General features: G+C 41.2%; 3 protein-coding genes and 1 pseudogene across 8 annotated transcripts in view; 2 read left to right on the forward strand and 2 right to left on the reverse strand.

Annotated features, from left to right (window-relative positions):
• DDHD2 (DDHD domain containing 2) overlaps nt 1-19,753 on the reverse strand; it is a 55,214-nt gene extending 35,461 nt beyond the window's left edge. For 2 of the 5 annotated variants that reach the window (XR_009538234.1, XM_060136325.1), the window contains exons 1-2: nt 1,502-1,825; nt 401-628 (exon numbers count right to left, since the gene is read on the reverse strand). Coding sequence is in view for 4 of the 5 variants with exons in the window: in XM_060136325.1 (XP_059992308.1) it covers nt 401-628; nt 1,502-1,694 (421 nt within the window). In the remaining variant the exon portion in view is untranslated. Of the gene's footprint in view, nt 1-400; nt 629-1,501; nt 1,826-1,872; nt 2,299-19,680 lie in introns of those variants that run through there. The other 3 variants (XM_060136327.1, XM_060136326.1, XM_060136323.1) reach the window with 3 other exon arrangements.
• Nucleotides 1,647-5,926, forward strand: LOC132512602 (splicing factor 3A subunit 2-like). Its single transcript, XM_060136335.1, has 2 exons — nt 1,647-2,078; nt 5,550-5,926. Exons 1-2 carry the CDS (start codon nt 1,671-1,673, stop codon nt 5,574-5,576), a joined length of 435 nt encoding a protein of 144 aa, XP_059992318.1. The 5' UTR covers nt 1,647-1,670; the 3' UTR covers nt 5,577-5,926.
• BAG4 (BAG cochaperone 4) overlaps nt 16,865-25,318 on the reverse strand; it is a 28,511-nt gene continuing 20,057 nt past the window's right edge. For both annotated transcript variants that reach the window (XM_060136332.1, XM_060136331.1), the window contains 3 exons: nt 19,681-19,935; nt 18,556-18,810; nt 16,865-17,829 (listed from right to left, as the gene is read on the reverse strand). In XM_060136332.1, the coding sequence (XP_059992315.1) occupies nt 17,338-17,829; nt 18,556-18,810; nt 19,681-19,935 (1,002 nt within the window). In that variant the 3' untranslated portion in view covers nt 16,865-17,337. The remainder of the gene's footprint in view (nt 17,830-18,555; nt 18,811-19,680; nt 19,936-25,318) is intronic.
• LOC132512781 (origin recognition complex subunit 3-like) lies at nt 23,203-24,383 on the forward strand (annotated as a pseudogene).

The following is a 25,318-nucleotide window of genomic DNA, read 5'->3' on the forward strand; positions in this document are numbered from 1 at the left end:
TCTTCATAAACAGAAACTGAAACATAAGAAACATTATTGGTTAACTATGCAGGAATTACAATAGGTACTGTTTTCAAGATACAGACCAAATTCTTGATTATAAATTGGCTGGATAGTAATGCAGAACTTCTATATAAAAATGCTATAGGATGTTATAAAGCAGAAACTAACACACCATTGTAAAGCAATTATACTCCAATAAAGATGTTAAAAAGAAAAGATTATTAAGTAAAATTTGGAAAGTATAAAAAATGTGAAGCAAAAAAAAAATGCTATGAGACAACTAGAAAAAGATCTAAAATTTACTTCTAATAGCACTCACTATAAGGACTTTTATATTATAGTTTTAGAGAAATGACAGTAAGTCCTTGTCTATTACAAGTCATAGCTTTCACCCTACCAGAACCGTATGCCTCTTCCAGCTGCTGTGAATCCTGAGAGTTGAAAGGAATCCATGTCTCCTTAGAATCTATTATCTTACAGTAAAACCAATGAGGAGAAACGGGTTCGTACAAACTGCCAACATCCATGTCTATTAGCTCAAAGGAACTACATGAGTTTGGTGACGGGGATGGATCTGACTGGGACAATTGTTCCTCGTGTGATTCCACTGATGACATTTCTTTCTCTAAAAGACAAAAGAAAACTATAAATAACATTTCCTTCTATTAACAGTGTAACTGTTCACACACAAAACTGGTCATTTTTAAGGAGTCATTTCTGAAAAAAAACTAAGGGGGCTACATAATTTAAAACAGAAATAACATAAATTAACAGCTTTTTTTGGTTTTGTTTTTGGGTTTTTTTTTTTTTTTGGAGGAAGGAGGCCTTAAACAAAACGCTTCTTATAGTTAGACCAACCACTTTGCACTGATCTTCCAATCCTCTCAGAAAACTGCATGGTTTTAATTAAACAAAACTGGAATCACAAGAAACACATGGTCGAAATCTTGACTGCAAAAAAAATTTTACCCCAATTTCCAATCTAAGTCTGGTCCCAAGGCAAAAACGCGTACTCCGTCTTAATAACGCCTGGTTTTAGGCTCCAGGCCCTTGTCATTACACATTTACATGACTACTGGAATCACACTACTGAAAATAAAACTATTCACTTAAGAACCAGTCACTTTTTATCAATGCTTGAAGGGTGCTTAAGTAGAGACTATGGTACAAATTCTGAAAACGCGAACCCTCGCTTGGGGCCACTGTGCGCAGGCGCGCACCCACTCGCACCATCCAGGTCTCAGACGAAAAGTAACAACTGACCTCAAAAGCCTCCTTCCCTCAAGGAAGACCGTGACCTGTGTGTTTCCGCCCCTTTAACACTCGCAGAGACTAACACTGCAGACGTCGAAAGTAAACCCAGGCTCCTTGGAGGGGCGCGGGCAAGACCATCGCTATCTCAGCACCGAGCGCAGCGGGACCGCAAACACCCGGCCTCCCTCGGAGCGGACGCTCTCCAGCTTCCGCCACTTTATCTTTTTTCCCAGCACGAATTTACCTCCGCCACTTTGTGTGTCCCTTCTCCCCACGACCCCGGGCCTCCTGCAGCCCAGGTCTGGGACCTCAGGGTTCGCGGACACCTCTCCCCGTTCCGCGTCCAGCCCCGCAAAGAGGAGCGGAGCGTGGATGAAAACAAGGTAATTTCCCGGTGCCTTCGGGCACGGTGGATGCAAAAGGGGCCCTGGCCGCATCCCTGTAACCGCTGTCACCCCCACCCCGCCAGGGCTGGTCCTCCCAGCCCCCCTTCCCTGCCTCGGGCGTCGCGTCCTCCTTTGCCCCTGGCATCTCCATCCCGCAGTGCCTCCCACCCGCACGCCGGTCGGAGCCCTGGGCCCGGCCGCCGCCCCCAACGCGCCCCGGCAGACTCACCTTGCAGCCCCGCAGCCTTTCAAGTTCTCCTGCCTTCGCTGAGTGGGCTACGACATATCCCCAAAGGAGGCCTTCCCCGCGAGCCCAGGAGGGGCGGAGCGGAGCAGAGCAGGGCGGAGCTTGCGGCCCTGCCGGGCTCGCGCCCAACACAGGCCTCCGCCGCGCTCCCAGCGGCCGAGCAGCGGGCCAGGTTGCCAAGAGCAAAGGTGAGGTGACGGGGACCGCTGCGTGGAGGAAACGGGTGGGGCGTGGAGGCCCGCAGGGGCGCTGGCGGGAAGTGTCGCGAGAGGTGGAGGGAATCGCGCGAGATGTGCGCCTCCGAGCGGGCTGGCGGTCGGAGCGCTGGGCACGCGGGTGTTGCCGGCGGCGCGCCCTCCGCTCGGTACCCGTGCGCGGGGTCTGGGTGCAAGGCCTCAGGTATTTAGAAGGCAGGGATGAGGAATGAGACGTTATAGGTGGAGAGCGTTTCAAATTGCAGTGAAAGCAAGGTTCTTCAAGATGACCCAGCCTCCCCACTTAATAGATGGGAAAACAGACCTCTGACCCGGTGGTACCCTGGCTAACCCTGCTCATGGGCCGGGATGGTGCAGGGACGCCGGGATGCCATGCCCTTAGTGAGAAGTAGGACAGGCGCTGGCGGTAGTTGCGTCTACCCAGACCTCCACTTCTGGGTGCTGAGAACGGATACCATTGGCATTTGCAAGGGAACAAAAGATCGTCTCTGGGTCTTTGCCCCTCTCCTTTGCGTTTATTGGGATTTAGAAGCTGCCAAAAAGATATCTTTAAAAGATGTAGAGGTGAGCTTGGCAGGATTCAAAAGCCGCAAGAGGGTTGGAGATGAGATATTTTTGTCCAGCAAGATGACATAACAGAGGTCAAGAGGTTAAAAGAATTCCCCAAGTAGTAGCCCTACCAGCTCTCCTGTTTAGTTTTCTGGAAGACTTCAATTCCTTCGGGCATGCAATAAAATACTTCCCTATTTTCTAACTAGATTATAGGGCAAGGGTTCAGGGAATGTTTTTCAGTCTTGTTATTTCTTCAAAAGCTGAGAAAAAGGAAACTAAAAGGGATTTTTTAATAACAGATTAATTCTCTTACAGTTTAAGAGCCACACACAATTATCCACAAGTTTACTTATACCTTGTCAAATTTATAACACCTGAATAGCTTCTGTTCTTTGCAGATGAAATGGAGCAGGACCCCACGGTCCCTGCCCCTCACCCCATGTCCTCAGCCCACCTTTTGTCTGTGGAAAAACTTTAGCCAAAGAATAAGTTTAATCAGAGAAGTGAGAAAATGCAGAAACAAAGGAAAACAGTCAAAGGAGACCAAATAATAGTTTAGTCATTAAGCATAGTCAAGGACCTTCAGTCCCTCAAGGGCTAGAGATAATATTCTGAGCCGTATCCTGTGAGCTGTCTTACAGATACTGAAATCCCCACCAGGTGGAAGAAGTTAACTACATGATGACCAGACTGTAGCCATGACATAAGCTGCCACAATTCCAAGAACTGGCCTCAAAGAAATGGAAACCCTGGAACTAAAGATTAACTGTTCTTAAAACAACCAAGATGACGCTGACCAGACCACCGCATTACTGGTTTCACGATGACTGTCCGAACTGACTGTGCTGTTCTGCTCCTGCTATGCAACCCTGAAACTCCCCTTTAAAAGCCCCTGTCCCCTGAGAGCAGTCGGGAGTTGGTTCTTGGACAGGAGTCCACCCCCTCCCCCAGTTGCCAGCCTCCAAAATAAAGCAACCTTTCCCTTCCTACCAACACTCATCTCTCGAGAATTGGCTTTCCAGCGGCAAGCAGCCGGACCTGGGTTCGGTAACACAGAGAGGATGAAGAAAGCCAGGACTGTGCCCCAGCCTCTAGGATCCTGTCAGATGACTAGCTAATATAACTAATACCAGTAGCTAGCTTTTAACTCTATGTTGTAGGTAACAACTGTAAGCATTTGACAAGTATAATCCCATTTAATTCTCACAGCAACCTGGTGAAGTAGGTTATCCCTATTTGCAGAGGTAGAATGACTCACATACTACCAGCAAGTGATGGAGCCAATGTAAACACAAGGTCTGTCTTCAGAGCCTGCACCTAAGTAACTTACCTAAAATCGCAGTTAAGTGATAGAACGGGAACTTGAATTTAGGCCTTCTTTCTCCAAATCCCTGTTGCAGCCTCTATACCAGCTGTTCTCAATTTTCTTTTTTTGTCTCAGGACCCTTTATACTTTTAATTATTGAGAACTCTATAAAGAGTGTTTATGTAGATTGTATCTACCACTATTTACTGTACTAGATGTTAAAACCGAGAAATTTAAACATTTAATTCATTTAAAAATAAGAAAATCCATTTTATGTAAATATTTTTACAGAAAAATAACTAGTTTCCAAAATAATTGTTTAAAAACCAGAGAAAAGGATGACATTGCTTTACATTTTTGTGAATTTCTTTAATGTCTGGCTTGATAGAAAACCACTGGATTCTCATATCTGCCTCTGCATTCAACCTGTTACAATTTTAGTTTTGGTTGAAGTATATAAGGAAAATCCAGCCTCACTCCACTGTGTAGTTGAAGAAAGAAGGAATCTTTTTTTTTTTTTTTTTTTTTTGTGTTACGCGGGCCTCTCACTGTTGTGGCCTCTCCCATTGCAGAGCACAGGCTCCGGACGCGCAGGCTCAGCGGCCATGGCTCACTGGGCCCAGCTGCTCCGCGGCATGTGGGATCTTCCCGGACCAGGGCACGAACCCGTATCCCCTACATCGGCAGGCGGACTCTCAACCACTGCGCCACCAGGGAAGCCCAAGAAGGAATCTTTTAATGGCCTTTTCAGATAATTGTGGAGTATTCTTTCCACTACTACAATAAAATTCAACAAATGGTAGGTTCTTAAACGTTAGTTGCAATGTGGAATCTGAAAACATATTAGTGAATTTTTGTACTCTGATACTTTAAAACCCATTGGTCTTGGGCTTCCCTGGCAGTCTGGCGGTTAAGACTCTGCGCTTCTGCTGCAGGGCGCGTGGGTTCGATCCCTGGTCGGGGAAGTTCCACATGCCGCAAGGTGCGGCAAAAAAACAAACAATCCCCACCATTGGTCTATCTTGCACTTTGAATAGATCTTTTACCCATGCATGACTAATGACATCATGCATAGGTCATTTGTAAAATTTCAGTTCACTGAGCTATGCAGCCTTTCAAATGTTAACGTATTTCACTATTTTTTTAATTACCACCAATCTAATTAGAAGTCTTTTAAGTATCAGGAAGCTGTCAAGCTCATAGCAGATAAAGTCTTCCAAAATCCTTTTTCCTGTAAAGGTCTAATTTCATTATTGGCAACAAATACTGTCGGTTGTTTTCCTTGAAGTAACAATCTCACTTTTGCTAGAAAAGTTCTGCCAAATACCTAAATCTGCATAGCCACAGTTTGTCTGTCGTTTGTACTTTCAACTAAAAATGATGTTCCATGAAAAAAAATAGTAGCTAGTTCAGTTACCAAGTCAAATAATGTCACGTGCTTTTTCCTCAAGTGACCAGCTGCAATATATTGGTCATTCAGATGAATGTATATATTAATTCACAATTCCTAGCTCACAGCTCCCAAAACCCTTGGACTTTCCTGAGCTATAAAAGCAGTGAGATAATATTTGGTCTCTTGTCCTCAGGTCCTGAAAACGCTTCAGAGAAAGTGACTTTTGGATCCCACCGAAGGAGGGTGGCTGCTTGCCAGGAGAGCCAACCATGTGGTTAGAGGGTGGGACCTTTCAGTCCCAACGCCCAACCTCTAGGCTGGAGATTGAATCCGTTGCCAACGGCCCAGTGACTGAGTCATGCCTTTGTAATGAAGCCTCACTAAAAATCCAAAGGACAAGGTTCAGAGAGCTTCCAGGTTGGGGAACATGTGAGGATTGGGGAGAGTGGTGCACCTGGAGAGGGAACGGAAGGTCTGCCCCCCCTCCCCAGGCCATGCCCTATGTATCTATCATTCATCTGGCTGTGGTTTTATATCCTTTTATAATAAACTGGTAATCTAGTAAATAAATGGGTTTTCCTGAGTTCTGTGAGCCGTGCTAGCAAGTTAACTGAAGCCAAGGAGGAAGTCATGGGAACGTCTGGCCTGTAAGAATTGCTTGTTGGTGTGTGGAGGCCTCTACACACACACTGGAATTGGGTCCAGGAACGCTTTTCCCCAGTGTACTTCAGCCCGCAGAATTGCTTCCTGTGTACTAATCATTTTGTCACACAGAATGTGAAAAAGGTGTGAACTCAAGGGTTACGAGTTAATAAAATTAATAATTTTTACTCTTCATGAAGTATATTTTTAAGTGAAACTGGCACTGTTTTTATTACAAATTCAGGGCAGTGGACAATACGGTGACTGGTAGAACAATTTGTTTCCACTGCCTTAATTCCTGGTAAGGCGCCAGCAATTTTACCCACCATTGCTTTTCCATCAACAGTGCAAATGTCAACAGCATAGCAAAAAAGGCAAATCATGTCCTGGTACAATTAAGAAAACCGTTTTGATCTTGTGACCCCTAAAGGGGTCTCTGAGACTCCCAGCCTCCATGGACCACCCTTTGAGAACGACAACAATTAAATGAGCCTAATCTGGGGCTTGGAATACAAAAGCAATGAATAACACAATACCTACCCTGAAGGAGTTCACAGCTCAATAGGAAACACAGGCAGGTAAACAAATAAATATATCTTGTTGAACACAGATGTAGAGAGCAAATGTATGGACACCAAGGGGGAACGGGAGGTGGGGTGGGATGAACTGGGAGACTGGGATTGACACATATACACTACTATGTATAAAACAGACAACTAATGAAAACCTACAGTACAGCCCAGAGAACTCTACTTGGTGCTCTGTGGTGACCTAAAAGGGAAGGAAATGCAAAAAAGAAGAGATATATGTAAAAAAAAAGAAAAGCACAGGAATATGAACATTTCTTCATATTCCCATGACAATAAATACTCTGGGTTCGAACCTCAAAAAAAAAAAAGAAATATATCGCATTGACTGCTACAACAGAGACCAGATACACCAATAGTTACAAGAGAGGGAGTAATCTCATGTCCAGTCATACCTCCAGAAACTCTCATTCAGTAGGTCTTCGGTGGGATTCAGGAATCTGCATTCTAAACAAGCCCTCTTGGTGATTTGGATGCAGACAGCATGAGATCCACACTTTGAGAAACACTGCCTTAAGAAGTATAAATTCTAGGTTTCCAAGAAGGCCCAGCAGGTAGGTAGTTTCAGAAAGAGAGAATATCTGATGATATCTCTCAGAAAACCACCAGCTGGGCTTCCCTGGTGGCACAGTGGTTAAGAATCCGCCTGCCAATGCAGGGGACACGGGTTCAAGCCCTGGTGCGGGAAGATCCCACATGCCGCGGAGCAACTAAGCCCGTGCGCCGCAACTACTGAGCCTGTGCTCTAGAGCCTGTGTGCCACAACTACTGAAGCCCGCGCGCCTACAGCCCGTGCTCCGCAACAAGAGAAGCCACTGCAATGAGAAGCCCACACACCGCGATGAAGAGTAGCCCTCGCTCGCCGCAACTAGAGAAAGCCCGCGCACAGCAATGAAGACCCAACGCAGCCAAAAATAAATAAATAAAATAAATTAATTTTTTTTAAAAAAGAAAGAAACCACCAGTTAATTTCACTGGCTATTGCTGTTGCAGTGGTATATCAAATCTTTTACCAGAAAAAGGCTTAAAAGGTAAAATCTGAAACAAAGTCTATTTTTTCCCTTTCAATGCTCCAGCACAGGAGACAACAAACTTTCTTCTGTAAAGGGCCAGATAGATATTTTAGGCTGTGTAGGCTGTAAGGTTTCTGTGGCATCCAATCAGTTTTGCTGTAGCACAAAAGCAGCCAGAGACAGTATGTAAACCACTGGGTGTGGCTGTGTCCCAATAAAACTTTATTTACAAAAACAGGCAGTGGGTTAAATTTGGTCCCTGGTGGTAGTTTGCTGACTCCATGCTCCAGTGCAAAAGATAATGCTAATGGCCAGTAAGCTGCCTAAAGAGCAAAAGCAACAGTCTAAGGGTCATGAAACAACTGGATTTCACATCTAAAGTCGGAATAATTGTTAGGCATCAAAAGGTATTGTGTTGAGTGCCTATCAAGGGATTAGGTGCTACGAGGATACATAGTTTTTGGAGACAGAAGTTCTCAACCCCTGGTGGACACGTCGGCATCAAAAGTTGAGAAAACTCCGCAGTTGTTTCTGATGATCTGACAAGAAAATAACAAGGCCAGGCTGTGACAGTGATTCTCAAACTCTAATGAATAGAAGGGTATGCTAAGTAGATTCTTTAAATTTCAGGTCCAAACCCAAGATAGTTAATCAGAGGGGTCATGAATCTACATTTTAAACAAGAATATACAGGCTGCTGCTATGACTTTGTTTATAAAAGAATGTTAGAACTAGAGGAACCATAGAGACATCAGTGTGACGTTCTCTTCCAGCCCAAAGTTGGTGAGTTTTATAAGTCCATAAACCATTCATAAAAATGCATTTTATTACTTTATAGCCACAACTGAATAGTTCCTGCCCTCAAGCTGAATAATCTTAGATTTTTTTTTTTCCCACTTTGAGGCAAGTGATTTGCCTCTGTCTCACTTCAATGAAGACTGTTTTGAGCTGATAACTTCAGTTGAAGCTGTGCAGCAAGGTGTCTCCTTGGGCCCCTGGAGGTTTCCATCAAGCCAAGGTTTCCTCTTGGCTAGGGTTGTCGAATTGAGCATATGTAAATGTAGCAAATGCAAAAGTTAAATACAACACTTTTAGGAAACAATAAGAGAAAATCTTCAGGAACTGGGGGTAAGCAATGAGTTCTTAGAGACTTGACACCAAAAGTTCTCAGAAGGAAAAACTGATAAATAGGATTGCATCAAAATTAAAAACTTTTGCTCTGTGAAGAACTCTGTAAAGAGGATGAAAAGACAAGCGACAGACTGGGATAAAATACTTGCAAAGCACCAATCTGACAAAAGACCAGTATCTAGAAAACACATAGAATTCTTAAAACTCAGCAGTGAAAAGACAAACAATGGAACCCAAATTTATTTTCAATATCATTCTTCAATAAGAGGGACCAGGGCTTCTTGCAGGAGCAAATGGTTCTAGCGCTGGAACAGGAAATATGCAGGATGAGCCTGAAGAATCATGTAGTGCCAGAAAGTGAGGAGGGCTCCAAAAAGAAAAAGCCCCCACAATCATGGGGGTGTGTCAAAAGGACACAACTGAAAGAGCTCCCAATGGCCAAAGCAAGACATTCTGAGCAACAAAATAAGTAAGGTAGGGCTTCCCTGGTGGCGCAGTGGTTGAGAGTCCGCCTGCCGATGCAGGGGACACGGGTTCGTGCCCCGGTCCGGGAAGATCCCACATGCCACGGAGCGGCTGGGCCCGTGAGCCAGGGCCGCTGAGCCTGCGCGTCCGGAGCCTGTGCTCCGCAACGGGAGAGGCCACAACAGTGAGAGGCCTGCGTACTGCATAAATAAATAAATAAATAAATAAATAAAGTAGCATTAGATCATAACACAAAGTATAAAATAAATATCTATGGGTCCACACAGATATAAATGACTGATTAAACAAATAAATAAATGGGAGAGAATGACCAAATCTACCTTGCAGGTAAATTCTAAAGAATTAACATAGATAAACACCCTCACCGACATGGAGGATAACTCCCCATCCCCTAAGTGTGGAGCTGCAAATGGGGACTTCCAAAGAATACAGTATGAAAAGGGGGAAAAAAGAAATAGTAACTGTGTAGTGCAGAAACCTGACAGACTCTACCTCAGCCAGGTGATGAAGGTTAACATCAACAGTATGAGCTATGTAGATCGCAAATACATTTGATATATGATGAGAAAGGGCACTTACCTCTGTGGTCTTCCTCCCCCAAATCCAAGCCCCAGTGTAATTATGAGAAAAGCACCAGACAAATCCCAGTTGAGGGGCATTCTACAAAATATCTGACCTGTACTCCTCAAGGCTAGCAAAGTCATCAGAAACAAGGAAAGTCATGGGCGTTCCCTGGTGGCCTAGTGGTTAGGATTCCAGGCTTTCACTGCCATGGCCCGGATCCAATCCCTGGTCGGGGAACTGAGATCCCACAAGCCATGCAGTGTGGCCAAAAAAAAAAAAAAAAAAAACCAAAAAAACAAACAAGGAAAGTCTGAGAAACCGGCACAGCCAAGAGGTTCCTAAGGAGATATGATGACTAAATGTAATACGGTATCCCGAATGGCATCCTGGAAGAGGAAAACGGTGTTAGGTAAAACCAAAGGAAATCTGGATAAAGTATGGACTTTAGTCAACAAGAATGTATCAATACTGATCCATTAATTGTGACAAACGTACAACACTGATTTAAGGTGTTCATAACAGGGTGTGGGGTATATGGGAGCTCTGTAGTATCATCACGATTTTTCTGTACATCTGAAGTACTCTACAATAAGAAGTCTATTAAAATAAACCCAGTTAGCAAGTGGGCAAAAGACACACACAGACATTTTACAGAAGAGAATACACAGATGGCAAATAAGCACATGAAAAGATGTTCAACATCATTAACCATTAAGGAAATGCAAATTAAAGCACAATGAGATATCACTACCTACCTACCCATCAGAATGGTTAAAATAAAAAATAGTGACACCACCAAATACTGGCAAGAATGCAGAGAGACTCATACATTGCTGGTGGGAATGTAAAATGGTACAGCCACTCTAGAATAGTTTGGTAGTTTCCAAAAAATTAAACATGCAACTTTCATATGACCCAGAACTACACTCCTGGGCATTTATCCCAAAGAAATGAAAACTATGTCCACACAAAAACCTGTACATGAATGTACATAGCAGCTTTATTCATAATAGCCCAAACTGGAAACAACCCATACATCCTTCAAGAGGTGAATGGTTGAACAAACTGTGGTACATCCATATCATAGACTACTACTTAGCAATAAAAAAGAACTACAGATACAGGAAACAACTTCGATGAATGTCAAGAGAGTTATGCTGAATGGAAAAAAAAAAAACAATCTCTAATGGTTACATACTATACAATACTATTTATACAGCATTCTCAAAAGGACAAAATTTAGAAATGGAGAACAGATTAGTGGTTGCCAGGGGTTTAGCATGGTGGGAAAGGAGAAGCAGGTGCGGCTGTGAAAGGTCAACAGGAGGAAGAGTCATGGTGATGGGACTGTTCTGTATCTTGACCATATCAATGTCAATATCCTGGCGGTGACATCACAGTAAAGTTTTACAAGATGTTACCATTGAGGGAAACTGGGTAAAGGGTACAGGAAAGCTCTGAATTATTTCATAAAACTGCATGTGAATTTACAATTATCTCAAAATAAAAACTTTAATGAAAAAAATACAATATAGGGAATTCCCTGGCAGTCCACTGGTTAGGACCCCGCACTCTCACTGCTGAGGGCTGGGTTCAATCCCTTGTCAGGGAACTAAAATCCCACAAGCCATGTGGCATGGCCAAAAAAATAAATATATAAATAATGCAATACAGTTGGTACTCCTATCGATGGGTTCCACATTCACGGACTCAACCAACTATGGACTGACAGTATTTGGAAAGAAAAAGAATTCAGGAAAGTTCCAAAAACTTGAATTTGCTGCATACCCGGCAACTATTTACATAGTATCTACATTGTATTTACACCTACTTACACAGCATTTACATTGTATTAGGTATTATAACTAGTCTAGAGATGACTTAAAGTATATGGGAGGATATGCACAGGTTTTAGGCAATACTACAACATTTTATATAAGGGACTTGAGCATCCATGGACTTTGGTATCCACGGCGGGGTCCTGGAACCAATCCCACGGATACTGACGGATGACTGTACTCCTAGTTATCTTGGATTTCAGAAAAACAATCATTTTTAGTATCATTATGTCCCATGCCATATGTGGAACACACTGATACTAAAAGGTGACTTGTTGTTTATCTGAAATTCAAATGTAACTGAGGGTCCTATATTTTATCTGGCAATACTACCCTTGGCATTAGCTTATCAGGATAAGGTATATATTGCAAAATAAAAGAACATTTAAAAGTTGGCTACAGGGCTTCCCTGGTGGCGCAGTGGTTGAGAGTCCGCCTGCTGATGCAAGGGACACGGGTTCGTGCCCCGGTCCGGGAAGATCCCACATGCCGCGGAGCGGCTGGGCCCGTGAGCCATGGCCGTTGAGCCTGCGTGTCCAGAGCCTGTGCTCCGCAAAGGGAGAGGCCACAACAGTGAGAGGCCCACATACTGCAAAAAAATAAATAAATAAAAAAAGTTGGCTACAGAAAATGTGCCCTGATCTCAGAAACCCCTAAATCCTCCCTTCTCAGCAGCTGGCATCTCCTCTGCCTAACATTTTACTACAACAAATGTGCTACTGCCCACCACTCCTGATGAGAAAAGCCACATAGAGTATAAAACCCTCCTATCTTCACAGAGGAGTAAAAATTATCCAGATAATCCTCCCTTCTCAACTTCAACTCAAAATAGCTATTCCCTCCAAGAAAGATTATGAAAAAATAATAATTAAACAGAATAGTCAGGAAGCATTTTCTAGAAGCAATTTGGGGTCTCCAGTATAACAACGCTGTAAAAAACACAACCAAGAAGTAATAGACATCTGAAAAATATCTCTAACATGAAAAAGATGGAGATTGAAAAAGAAAGGAAAACGCAACTTTGTAGGAAATTTATTTGAGAAGAAAAAAAATCAAGAAATTATCATTAATATCCTCAGAGATATAAGATGCTACACCCACAAACAAGAGCAGAATCCCATAGAGAACACAGAGCACAAAAAAATTCCTAGAAACTAAAAATATGATAGATGAAACAGAATTCAGTGGAGTTGGAAGATAAAGGTGAGTAAATCCCCCACAAAGTACAGCAAAAAGGCAAAAAATGAAAGTGAAAAGATAAGTAAATCAAAGAACCAGTCTAAGAGATCTATAACAGAAACAGCAGGAATTCTAGAAAGATGTAACAGAGATTAGGGTAGCAGAGGAGGAAAAGAAACAAACAAACAAAACTCAAGAAAATGTTATAGGGCTTAAGGGCAGGAGTTTCCAGAACGAAATGTGCCCAGCAAAGTGGACAAAAACAGACCCATACCAACACTGTACTGTAGAGGGGACAAAAATATCCTACAAGCTTCCAGGAAGAAACACTAAGTTTTAAACAAAGGATCATGAAAACACATTTTCAAATATGCCAGATGGAAAAAAATTACTTCCTATGCACCCTTTTCCAGGAAGCTACTGGGGAACATGCTCTACCAAAATGAGGGAATAAACTGAGAAAGAGAAAGACACAGGCTATGGAAAAAAGGAATCCAACAGAAGCGGTGGAGAGAATCCCCAGGATGAACAGAAGACACCAGAATGAAAGTATGTACCAGGAACATACAAGTGCTGCAGGCAGAGGGCTCCAGGAACGCGTCTTCAGGGGCCTAAAATTGATAAAATATGTCTGAGTATCTTAAGAGAAGATTTAGACAAATGATGGAGGGTTTGAGGTCAAATCAGTCATAAGCACATAGGCAAACAAAATAAGTATGACAAATGATTCATTCCAGAGAAAACAAGGAGTTGTTCAGGAAAAGAAAAGTAAGCAGTTTACTGCATGACTGAGCTCTGGGCAGCATTTATATAGTATAATAACGTACAACAGAATTACCATGTAAGTGGAGTGAGAAACTGGAGGGATCAGAGCTGGGATGTGTGTATGGTAGAGGCAGAGAGACCTAACCTTCATCCTCTACAACAGAAAATCAGTAGAAATGACCTAAAATTGATAAATCAAAAGGGAGCAATACAACTGTGTAATTTAAAAAATATGGAGATAATTTTTTTAAAAAACTCAATTGAAAGTAGTTACTTTTGTAGAAGGAAAAATGGGAGTGGAACCGAAGAGTGATCCTTTTCATAGAATCGACTTTTTTTAAAGATTTTTTTTTTTTTGATGTGGACCATTTTTATAAAGTCTTTACTGAATCTGTTACAATATTGCTTCCGTTTTATGTTTTGGTTTTTTGGCCGCGAGGCACGTGGGATCTTAGCTCCCAGACTCGGGGTCAAACCCACACCCCCTGCATTGGAAGGTAAAGTTTTAACCACTGGACCGCCAGGAAGTCCCAGAATTGACTCTTTAAACTGCTAACTTCCATAGAATTATTTGAGTCTTCAAATTCATAACTTTTTTAAAAAGAAAAAAAGGTGAAAAACTCCAGTCCTCAAGTATCCATCCCCCCCAAAACTTTTTTTAACGCCAATTTAATCCATATTCTTCAACTTAAAAAAAAAATCTTCCCACCTCTAATGGTATTACATTAACCAACTACAAAACTGTTTTCAAAACCCCATTCTTTCAATTCTTAAAAGAATTCCCCACCAACAATGTAGAGACCAGCCCATCCTGCTAATACTTCATTGGGACTTAAATTCATCTAAATATTTACATTGGCGTTTATATTTGGAACAATAGTGGCTTATTATAGAGAACATAGCTGTGTTTAACATGCCAGATCTGGATAACTTTATTCAAGATTTTGACAGAAATTATCCCCAAAGTAATATTAAACTTAGACACTTTTTAAAAGTCCAGATGTGAAATACCAAAAAAAATTTGAATTCAGTCAAGAGTCAATACTAAGTCAAGAACTGAATCAGATCCACAAACAATGAATACTATTTTCCTTCTTATATTCACTATATTTTCTGGCACAGGTTGCAATTTAGTTTTCCTTTCCTTGACCTTGGCATTTGGAATCATTTTAACATGGTTTACACCTTTAAGTTCTAAGTCTGTACTTACCCTGAATATCTTATTATAATTAAAATTATAAATTCAGAAGCAATAGCCCTCCCTTACAGAAAGAATCCAACTAATACATGTAGAAGGAATAAGAGAAACAAGTCACATTCGAACACCACAGTAGTAACGAGCAAGATCTGCCAGTGGATACAAAAATGAGTGGGCAAAAGTTTAAGCAGAAACAGGACATTTGCATAGCTCACATTATCTCTAGCAAACATTCAGTCATTACAAAGGAAAACATAGTAAGTTTACAGCAGAGAATCCTAGCAGACGCCACCTCAGGTAGTGGCTAAGGTTAATAACACCAGAAATACATTACCGCATCAGGTGTCAAGATACACTGTCACAGATCGGAGGACGCTATGATGACATGACAACTAAATGCGAGGCAGGATCCTGGATTGGATCCTGAAACAGTGAAAGGACATTAGTGAAAAGACTAGAAAATCCCTACTTTCAAAACTCTCTACTTTAGTTAATAGCATTATATCAAGGCTAATTTCTTAACTTGACAAATGTTCTACAGCTATGTAAGATGTTAATACAAAGGGAAGGTGAGCGAAGAGTATACAGAAACCGCTGTTTTTGCAACTCTTCAAGAGGTCTAAAATTATCTCAAACTAAAAAAAAAACTGTTAAAAAACATACACACACACATATATATGTGTGTGTGTATAATGTGTGATTTATAGATTAAAAAAATCAAGACCTCAGGGAAATTGGTATCTTGGGCACTCAATTAAAAAATAGTGTTCTCTCCTGTATTAGCCATTGTCTCACTGGTTTATGTTAACTTAGCTTTAAGGTTCTCCCCCTTCTAAATATTTAAAGTACAACTTTTAAATTTTCATAGAAAAGCCTTTTGTAACATTCCTATATTAGGCCAAAAATAAAAATCCTAGAATAAAATTGTCACCATATTATCTCATAAAATCAGTCATACCAACCTAAGGCCCGGCCAGTATTTTTACTTTACTTTTCTCATCATATAATATGTTTGTATTGGTTTTTTTTTATAAGGAGAGGAGATGGCTGGTGGATTTATTTTCTTGTTAATAGGCCTGGCAGTCAAGAAAAAAAAATCACTTGGATATCTTATTAAGAAACAGCAGTTTTTCCAATAACAGATACTGCATACTGGAACACACTTCAGATGAAAAAAGTAAGTTATCTACCTAAGTCTCTTCTACATGATAGCATAGAGCTACCCGAGCAAATCCAGCTAAGACCCTTTCAATATCCCTTCCTTAAATCTGGCTCTAAAATGACTGTTATTAGTGATGGTAAACATCTTTTTAATAAAAGATGTTTTATTAGTGATGGTGAACATCTTTTTAATAAAATAGGCAATACTGTCTATGCAATTTATTCTAGGGAAACAAAGATAAACATCAAATCTACCTTTAAAAGAAGAACACAATTTCCCACTCTAGCTATGGCTGATTCATTCCCTGAGCATGAATCCTCTTTTACCGTCGTTGTTTCTTACTGTAAACTGAGCAGATACACTGAGCTGGAATCTCCTCATAGGGATCCTGATGGTGAAGCTAATATTTTAGATGGAGAACAGCATTCCCAAATGGTTGTATTTATTACTTTTGCAGTTACTTTTGCAGTTATTATTTCTACGTGCTGTGGCATTTAATTTTTAATCTGTGTTCATCACACTGCTCCATATGCAAGCAGCTGTAGTAAAAAGATAATTAAGGGGGAAGAAAGGAAATTTTAAAGTGGCTCTTCATCCAAATACGATTAAGACAGCAAAAAAGGAAAGAGCCCCATTTTCATTCCTATACCCATGCCATTTCCAAATTAACCTTCCAATAGTAACATGAAAAATACAAGTGGTAAAACTCTAACCTAATGATCTATACAAAAAAGGAGACAATCTACCTCAGGAACTCACTACACAGTGCAATATATTCAAGTGGTGAAAAGATATAAATTCATCCAGAACTGCCATACTATCTGGCTGTCAGTATAGTCTCTTGAGTAATTATATTAAACATATTACTACAAAATGTACCAAGAAGTAGAGAATAACACTATATTTGTGAACTACAAGTAACAAAACAAAACAGAGGTCCAAGAAGGCTGAAGTCCAAGCTATAATTTACACACATAGTGTACGGTGAAAGCAGTCACAATGTACAAAAATGTGACAAGTAATCCAGATGTTTAAAAAAACAGAGCCTGTTTGTCTCAGACAACATCCAGTCTTATCCGGTAGGTTTCTGATAAGCCTGTTACATAAGGTGGATTTCCCTCCTGCTGATAAGAAGCAGCTTGCAGATACCCATAAATTTCTTAAGGGGTGAGTCTACTTGGCAATACTGATAACTCCATAGCTTCCTATTACATTCATTGGTCTGAAAACTGAAAACAACTCATAACCCAACTGTTCTTCCACGTCCTTTACCAGTTTTTCAAGTTTTATATCAAAGGAAAGTTGGAATGTATTGCTTCTTCTCCTCAACAGGCATTTCAAAAAGAGGGTAGTTAACCAAAATCAAGAGTTCTTTGGTCAAGTTAGTAACAGGCTTCCCCTTTGTTCTAAATCCCTTCATAATCCTTTTTTTTCCAATTTTTCCAGTATGGCCTGGATTTTACAAACAGCCTCTTTCCTGGCCTGCCGGACAGAGTCCTGGCCCCCAGTTTCAACTGAATCCAGTTCCAAAAGTTCCTTGGTTAGCATTTCTTCCAAAAGCCAGTATGCTTTGTCTGTCTTTTTTCCTACAAACTCTTCTACTTCTTGCTCAAGATACTGGACCTTCTCCAGCACATGTACGATTTTTTTAATACTTGGGGGAGTCCCTTCATCTGAAGATAAACACTCTTCAGGAAGATTATGACTCTGATCTTGATTGCTGGGATGCTCGTTGGTGGCATTACCATACAGTTGAGGCTCAGCAGTATATTGGACTTGGGAATCCAAGAGCTCTGAATTATCATTGTTCACTGTTCCCGAGGACTCGTACTGATGGACACGGACACTGCAAGGAAGGTTGTGCCGGTTCATGCCTTGATCTGATTGGCTATAGGGGTATGAGGAATCCTTGGAGTAGAAGAGCAAAGAGGGGAAAAAAGCTGTTTTAATGGAGATCCATCAACATTAGATTTGTTAGCCCACATCTTTCACCTGACCAGGAAGGTACATGAAGACTCCCCACCCATAAAAGTGGACGGCCCTCCTTAATCATTTGAGAAGAATACAGCCCTAAAAAGATAAAAGGCAGAGAATTCCTGAGTATAAAGGCTGGAATCTACCCTGAGACAGGTCATCATCATGAACACCTCATAATCTATCCTTACCACCTCACAATCTGTCCAGTGACTTAATAAATAGGAATCAGATAGTTTTTTCCCCTAAAGAGATAAAACCTGAAGACAAATCTTAAAAAGGAACCTGGCCACAAGCAAATGATGTTCAAGTGTGTGGTTTCATAAAACCATGCAATTTCACATTGGTTTTGTCTTCTGTCAGGAGACTGAGGTAGTAAAATCTGATCTTTGATTTTGTCTAACAAACCAATGGTATTACATCTAATTTAGTAAATGAGCATTCTCCTGTCGTTTAAAAAAAGGAATGAACCTAAAACTGCTCTAAAAAATAAAGTCTATTTTAAATAAAAAGTAAACTGGGCTAGGTAAAGTTACAGGTAGTAGCCACCAACATTTTGAAGTTAGTCCCCATTTAACACAGACCAATGCAGAAAAAGTTCCACGTTGTGCTCTCTTAATTACCCAGACATTAAGAGGACAACGTCTAGAAGCCTCCTACCTTGGGCTGTGGGGCTGGGGGGGAAGGAGGTGGCCGAGGAGAGCCACTGCTTGGCCATGATGAAGCGCTCTCACTCACGTAGAGACTCCCAGGTGGTGCTGAGGGGGCAGCTGAAGGCCAGGGGTAACGGGCTCCCATGCCATAAGCACCCGGAGGAGCCCAGGAGTCCCCCTGGGATCGTACAGTTGGTCCTGGTGGTGGAACACTACGATTACCATCCCCATAAGGATAATGGGGCACGCTCATTCCAGGGTTCTAGATTGAGAGGAAGGAAATACACTGGTCATTGCTAAAAGACACTTAAAGAAGTAATGAAAATATTCTAGTGTAAACAGATTCAGAGATGCTTCCTCTTGGCTTAACAGGGTATATCTTAGCTGCTATGGGACTAAACTGTAGTATTTCTAATGAGTTGCAAATATTTTCTCCAAATCTAAAAAAGCTTGGTTCCAAAGATATCAGGGGCAGATTTGGTGACCATCAAACTCAGAAAAATAGGGCCTAAACTTCAGTGGCTGAAGCACAGCATAAGTCTGTCCCACAGCATAAGTCTGTCCCACAGATACTATAAATAAATGGACCCTTATGCTATAAGGAAGCACAAATAAAGACATACTAGAACTCTCCTTGAAGTGAACAGAGAAATAAACATTCATAGAATATTAAAAAATATAAACCTAACCTTTTGGGCTTCCCTGGTGGCACAGTGGTTAAGAATCTGCCTGCCAATGCAGGGGACACGGGTTCGAGCCCTGGTCCAGGAAGATCCCACATGCCGCGGAGCAACTAAGCCCCTGCACCACAACTACTGAGCCTGTGCTCTAGAGCCCGCGAGCCACAACTACTGAGCCCGCGTGCCACATCTACTGAAGCCCACGTGCCTAGAGCCTGTGCTCCGCAACAAGAGAAGCCACTGCAATGAGAAGCCCACGTACCGCAACGAAGAGTAGCCCCCGCTCTCAGCAACTAGAGAAAAGCCCACACGCAGCAACAAAAACCCAACGCAGCCATAAATAAATATATTTATTTTTAAAAAACCCCAAAAAACCTAACCTCTTGAAGTGAACAGAAAAAAAACTTGGTACCATTCATTAATATGAAAAAACACAACAGATGAATGCTCACCTGTGAAGCAGGATATCCTGGAACCTGCCCCCTAAGAGGGGCTGCTTCAGTCTGGCAGTCCTGCTGGGGATACATCCAACGAGAGACTGGGGTTGGGCTGTTGCCAGGTGAACGGTAAGTGCTTGGAACCTCTGTGGAGTAATTGGTCTGAGCATACCCGGATGTGTAATAAGCCCCTGGGTATGAGGCAGTATTTGTCCCAGGGCCAGTGGGGTATGGTGGGCCATATGCTCCATTTGTATAAGAATTCAAACTCTATAAAAAAGCAAAGTTGGGAGAAAAAAAACATGAATGAGTAGATGAGCTGAAATGCCCTCACTTCAAAAACTTTGAGAAGAAAGGAGATCAGTAACTAATGAAAATATGAACTACCTAAGCAACCGTTGAGGTATTCTTTCATATATTATAATCATATACATATATTAAACTCAGATTATCACCTTAGAGTCTTTGTCATAACAATGGGTATATTGTGATGAAGGATGAAGTGATGGCCTTTAGTGCTTCTCAGCCATTTCCATAAGTGCACCTAACAATTGCACCTAATGGCAGGGAACTTGTCCCCACAAACTGAAGAGGGTGTTCCGGGAAACCTGGGAGAATGGCGAGAGAAAGAAGAAAGTAACCATAATACAACAGAAAGAAAAAAAGACCACAGAGAAAGACCTAGCCCTGCCATTGGCTTTGTGTTTACCCTCTCTGAGCTTTAGTTTCTCCAGCAGGAAAATGGAAATCATAAACATATCTTGCAGGGTTATTGTAAAAATTAATGAGATGACATATATAAAATGCTTAGTATAGTGTCTGGCATGTAGTATGCTCAATGATTTGCAATTTTTACAATACAAATTGTTGTTAGTATTAATGTGGCAAGGTCAGGAAACGAACCCAGATCTGACTCCAAGCCCATGTGCTTTGTATTGATACCAGCCTACTCTGCTTCCCCAAATGATAACAGCAGACAGAGACAAATTCCTCATATATTGCTTACTGCAGTTTTACGTCACCTATCCAGACTATTACTGACACCCAGAATCCTCAGTTTAGTAATCCAAACAAGATTAAAGCTAAACTCTAAACGATTACCTTAGCGTTTTCTATTAATTTCTACTTTACCTTGTTAAAATGGTAAAAACAGAATCAAGTTTTCCTGGACTCATCCTTCTAAAACTAGACAATCTTTCCCATTTTAGGTAGAAGGATAAGAATCTTGTGATATTAACTAGACTTATCATGGTGATCATTTCACAGTGTATACAAATATCGAACCATTATGCTGTACATCTGAAACTAACTATATGTCAATTATACCTCAATTTAAAAAAAAAAAGAATCCTGATATCTTCTACAGTTGTTAATGACTGAAGAAAATGAAATTTAAATTTGATGCCAAATCTACCACAACAAAAAGAGGGATAGATTGAAGTGGGAAGGAGGGCATAATTCTGTGGAAAATAAATTCTTAGCCACAGTTTTATGGCAAGAGGATAAAAGACAGGCTACTATCACCACACGGCCAAAGAATTCCGTGCAGGGACGGGGTGAGGGAAAATCCAGCCAGGCATTCCTTGAGCAGCCACTGTGAGGCTAATCAAGTCTTCTGCCTACAGGCTGCTGTGCCTAACCAAACAATCCCTTATGCAACATATACAGCTGAAGACTTAAGATTAAAAAAAAAATCATGCGACTTTTTGTACTGTTATTCAAATCCTAGAAATCCTTCCTAAGGAAATTATTCAACTAGAGAAAAAATTATAGGCATGAATTTGTTCATCACAGCATGATTCACCATCACGCAGAATTATAAACAACCTAACCGTCCTGTACTGATGGAATGATTAAGTAGACTACTGGTTATTCATTGAGGAAATTTTATTCTGTCTTAAAAACTCACTGTTAGGGACTTCCCTGGTGGCGCAGTGGTTAAGAATCCGCCTGCCAATGCAGGGGACACGGGTTTGAGCCCTGGTCCAAGAAGATCCCACATGCCGCGGAGCAACTAAGCGCATGCGCCACAACTACAGAGCCTGCGCTCTAGAGCCCGCGAGCCACAACTACTGAGCCATCGTGCCACAACTACTGAAGCCCGCGTGCCTAGAGCCTGTGCTCCGCAACAAGAGAAGCCCACGCATCTTAACGAAGAGTAGCCCGCACTCACCACAACTAGAGAAAGCCTGCGCACAGCAACGAAGACCCAATGCAGCCAAAAAAATAAATAATAAAATTAATTAATTAATTTTAAAAAACTCACTGTTAGAACTGACCAGACATCTAATGATATCAAAGAATTATTTGGGGTTTTTTTCCTTTAAGTTTTAATAATGGCATTGCGGTAATATCTTTAAAACTTCCTTATACCTTAAAGATACATGCTTAAGTATTTACAAAAGACATAACATGATGTCTGGAATTTGCTTCAAAATACTCTAAGGATATATAAATGAAACATGATGGCCATGTATTGATACTTGTTGAAGCTGAGTAATGGGTACATGGGAGATTATTGCACTATTCTCGTTACTTTGGATTATGTTTGAAAATTTCCTTACTATTAAAAAAAAGTTTCTGTTATTTCACCCTATAACATGTAAAGTACATACGATAAATGAAAAGTCATATTAAAAGGCATATGTAAAATGAGTTGTCATATTAAAAGACAAATGTAAAGCTGTGTAAATATGATAGGGGAAAGGCTGAAAACAAATTTACCAAAATATGGATATATTAGGATGACAGAATTAGTGTTTTTTCTCCCTTTTATCTCCCAAGTGTTTAGTAATAAAGTTGTATTTTATAGTAAAAAAAATATGCTATTAAAAATGTCATGACAGGTTGGGCTTCCCTGGTGGCGCAGTGGTCGAGAGTCCGCCTGTCAATGCAGGAGACACGGGTTCGTGCCCCGGTCTGGGAAGATCCCACATGCCGCGGAGTGGCTGGGCCCGTGAGCCATGGCCGCTGAGCCTGCGCGTCCGGACCCTGTGCTCCGCAATGGGAGAGGCCACAACAGTGAGAGGCCCGTGTACCACAAAAAAAAAAAAAAAAAATGTCATGACAGGTTCGATCCCTGGTTGGGGAAGTAAGATCCAGCATGCAGTGAGGTACAGCCAAAAAAAAAAAAAAAAGTCATGAAATCTCAAGTATGTCTAGAAACTGGTGGGCTGCTTGGACCATAGCTACTTCCATCTATGTCCAAGTAGACTATTTTCATGAAGGGAAACTTGTATCTAAGGATAGCAAGCTGTGATTTGAAACTTGTCAGCTGACATGGCAACAGAAAATCTGAAACTGAGCAACTGCAAGAAGAATTAAACAAAATCTTTGATAGTCATTGAATTTCTGTAGAAGTCTCATTCTGGATTCCAGAAGAAATCAAGAGACTGGAGCTCTTAAAACTCAAAAAATATCCCAAGTGCTGCTCTTGTTCTAGAGGTAAATGTAAATATGACTTAGCATTTAAAAGTCAAAATCATGTCACATCATATGATGTCTCACTGCAAAAGCTAAAGATTATCCAGGAGGTAACACTTCTTCCAAAAGTTGGTTTTACAATTGACGGACTGTTTATAGATGTAGAATCCAAAGAGGAGAAAACTGATCAGGTCTCTCACTCAGAAAGTGATACACGTGTTCAACGGATTCCCTTTCCATTTGATACATGAATATCAAACAGCAAACAGACCCAATCCAAGTGGGAAAAAAACCTTTTTTTCCATTAGCAAGACCACAATTCTTCCTGCTGTGCTTATCTTGAAAAACAAGAAAGGCTTCACCACAAAAGTACTCCAAGACTTCACAATTATCAGCAGTCGACATCAACTTGAGTTTCTACTAATACTCATTTCTGGAATTGCCAAATCTATTATCATCCACTGGTTACTTCCTCATGCAATATCTCTCCTTATAGAACTATTCCAATTTTTGTCTCATAGGAGCTCCAAACCACAGTACTTAATAAGCTGTATTTTACAACCCAGGTCCCCTTTAAATTAAATGAAAAGGTGTTATAGGTTCTGATGAAAGTCCTTTTGTATCATGATTTCTCAATTCATAACATTATAAGAGGACTTCAGTTTTGTTTCTTAGAGCATTTCTATTCCCAGGCACTCAGTGTTCTGTGGTGTGATCTCCCAGAACCCAAGAGAATTAGCTTCTTTATCAGAAAATCAATGTGAAAACATCCGTCTTTCATCCTTTAGATACGTGGAAAAGAAGCTTTAGAAAAACAAGTTGCATTCATGACCAAAGAGAGGATTTTAAACAAAAACACCCGACCACAATCATTACTAGAGAAGCTGTGTATTTATCATGCTTTTCCCAAGTACCCACTGGGTCAATGGATCAGAGCTACAACATGCATGGTTACAAACGATCAGCATCGGAAGAACATATGTTAGCCTTGCAGTTGCTACAGACGTTGACTAAGGATGAGCTTATGATCATAGTTCAGAACTGTTCAAAGTTTTTAAGTCTTCTGAAGAGTAGCCTGGCAGCATAGCAAAGAAAATAAAGGCGTTCTTGGCCCAGCTTCAAAGCCCTGATACAGAGGCCAAAGAGAAAGAAAATACTACTGGGGCTTCAGAAGACAGTCTTTGATGCAAATGAAGGCGTTAAAAGCAAATAAGAAGCAATCTTAGTTTGAAGAACTCAGAAAATACCTCATGAATTTCATCAACAGTCTGGTGAGCCCAAATCTTCTGTCCTGAGCTGGTTTACTTCATACTGCCGAAACCTGCTCCACAGACTGTCCAACATGCTCCTCAACAATCCTTACTATTAGCTGAAAATGAGGAAAGCTGTATTTCAAAGACTGTCCCCTGTTCCTGCGTAGCACATAGACCGCACCTGAACACAACAGGCTAATCAGCTTTGGGGACTGCTCAGGGGCCCTCCCAACATCCATCAGTTCTGAAGAAACGGATATAAATTCCACATTACCGGGGGAAAGTGCATGAAATTACGCACTCCCGGTCTATAAGAGAAGACTGATCATGTGGCAAAGCTAACATGAGGCGGCAGATAGAAGGCAAAGGAGTGAAACCATTCAATTTTTAAAAAAGGAAACCGGTCATATCTACATACCACTGCAGGAGTCTGTTTTGGTCAGAAGATAAATGTATAATCCCCATGTGATGCTTCACCAGAAAATACACGTGTGCTAATCCCATACAAGCATACGTCTAGATACCTTTGGGTTTAGAATCCAACAATTTTTTTTTTTTTTTTTTTTTGCGGTACGCGGGCCTCTCACTATTGTGGCCTCTCCCGTTGCAGAGCACAGGCTCCGGATGCGCAGGCTCAGCGGCCATGGCTCACGGGCCCAGCTGCTCCGCGGCATGTGGGATCTTCCCGGACTGGGGCACGAACCCGTGTCCCCTGCATCGGCAGGTGGACTCTCAACCACTGCACCACCAGGGAAGCCCAGAATCCAACAATTTTTGTATCTAAAAGCTCTCTCAGATTATTGCTGTTGCTTTCAAAAAGTCATCACTAAATTAAAAGTGAATCTTTCTTTAATATATTTAATATACACATATAATAAATGCCTTTATCTAAGGGGGGAAATGTCATCTCCAAAAATAATCTTTTTTAAAAAAAATATGTTGACTCCCTTTTTTTTTTGGCTGTGTTAGGTCTTCGT

The sequence above is a fragment of the Lagenorhynchus albirostris genome, chromosome 21, assembly GCF_949774975.1.
Source record: "Lagenorhynchus albirostris chromosome 21, mLagAlb1.1, whole genome shotgun sequence".
Lineage (NCBI taxonomy): Eukaryota > Metazoa > Chordata > Mammalia > Artiodactyla > Delphinidae > Lagenorhynchus > Lagenorhynchus albirostris.

What these genes read in the sequence shown, in the direction of transcription:
- LOC132512602 (XM_060136335.1), top strand. Translation starts at nt 1,671, where the DNA reads ATGCAAAAGGGGCCCTGGCCGCATCCCTGTAACCGCTGTCACCCCCAC. An exon ending in CCAGGTTGCCAAGAGCAAAG is followed by an intron (nt 2,079 to 5,549) that starts GTGAGGTGACGG and finishes TCTTGTCCTCAG; the next exon opens with GTCCTGAAAACGCTTCAGAG.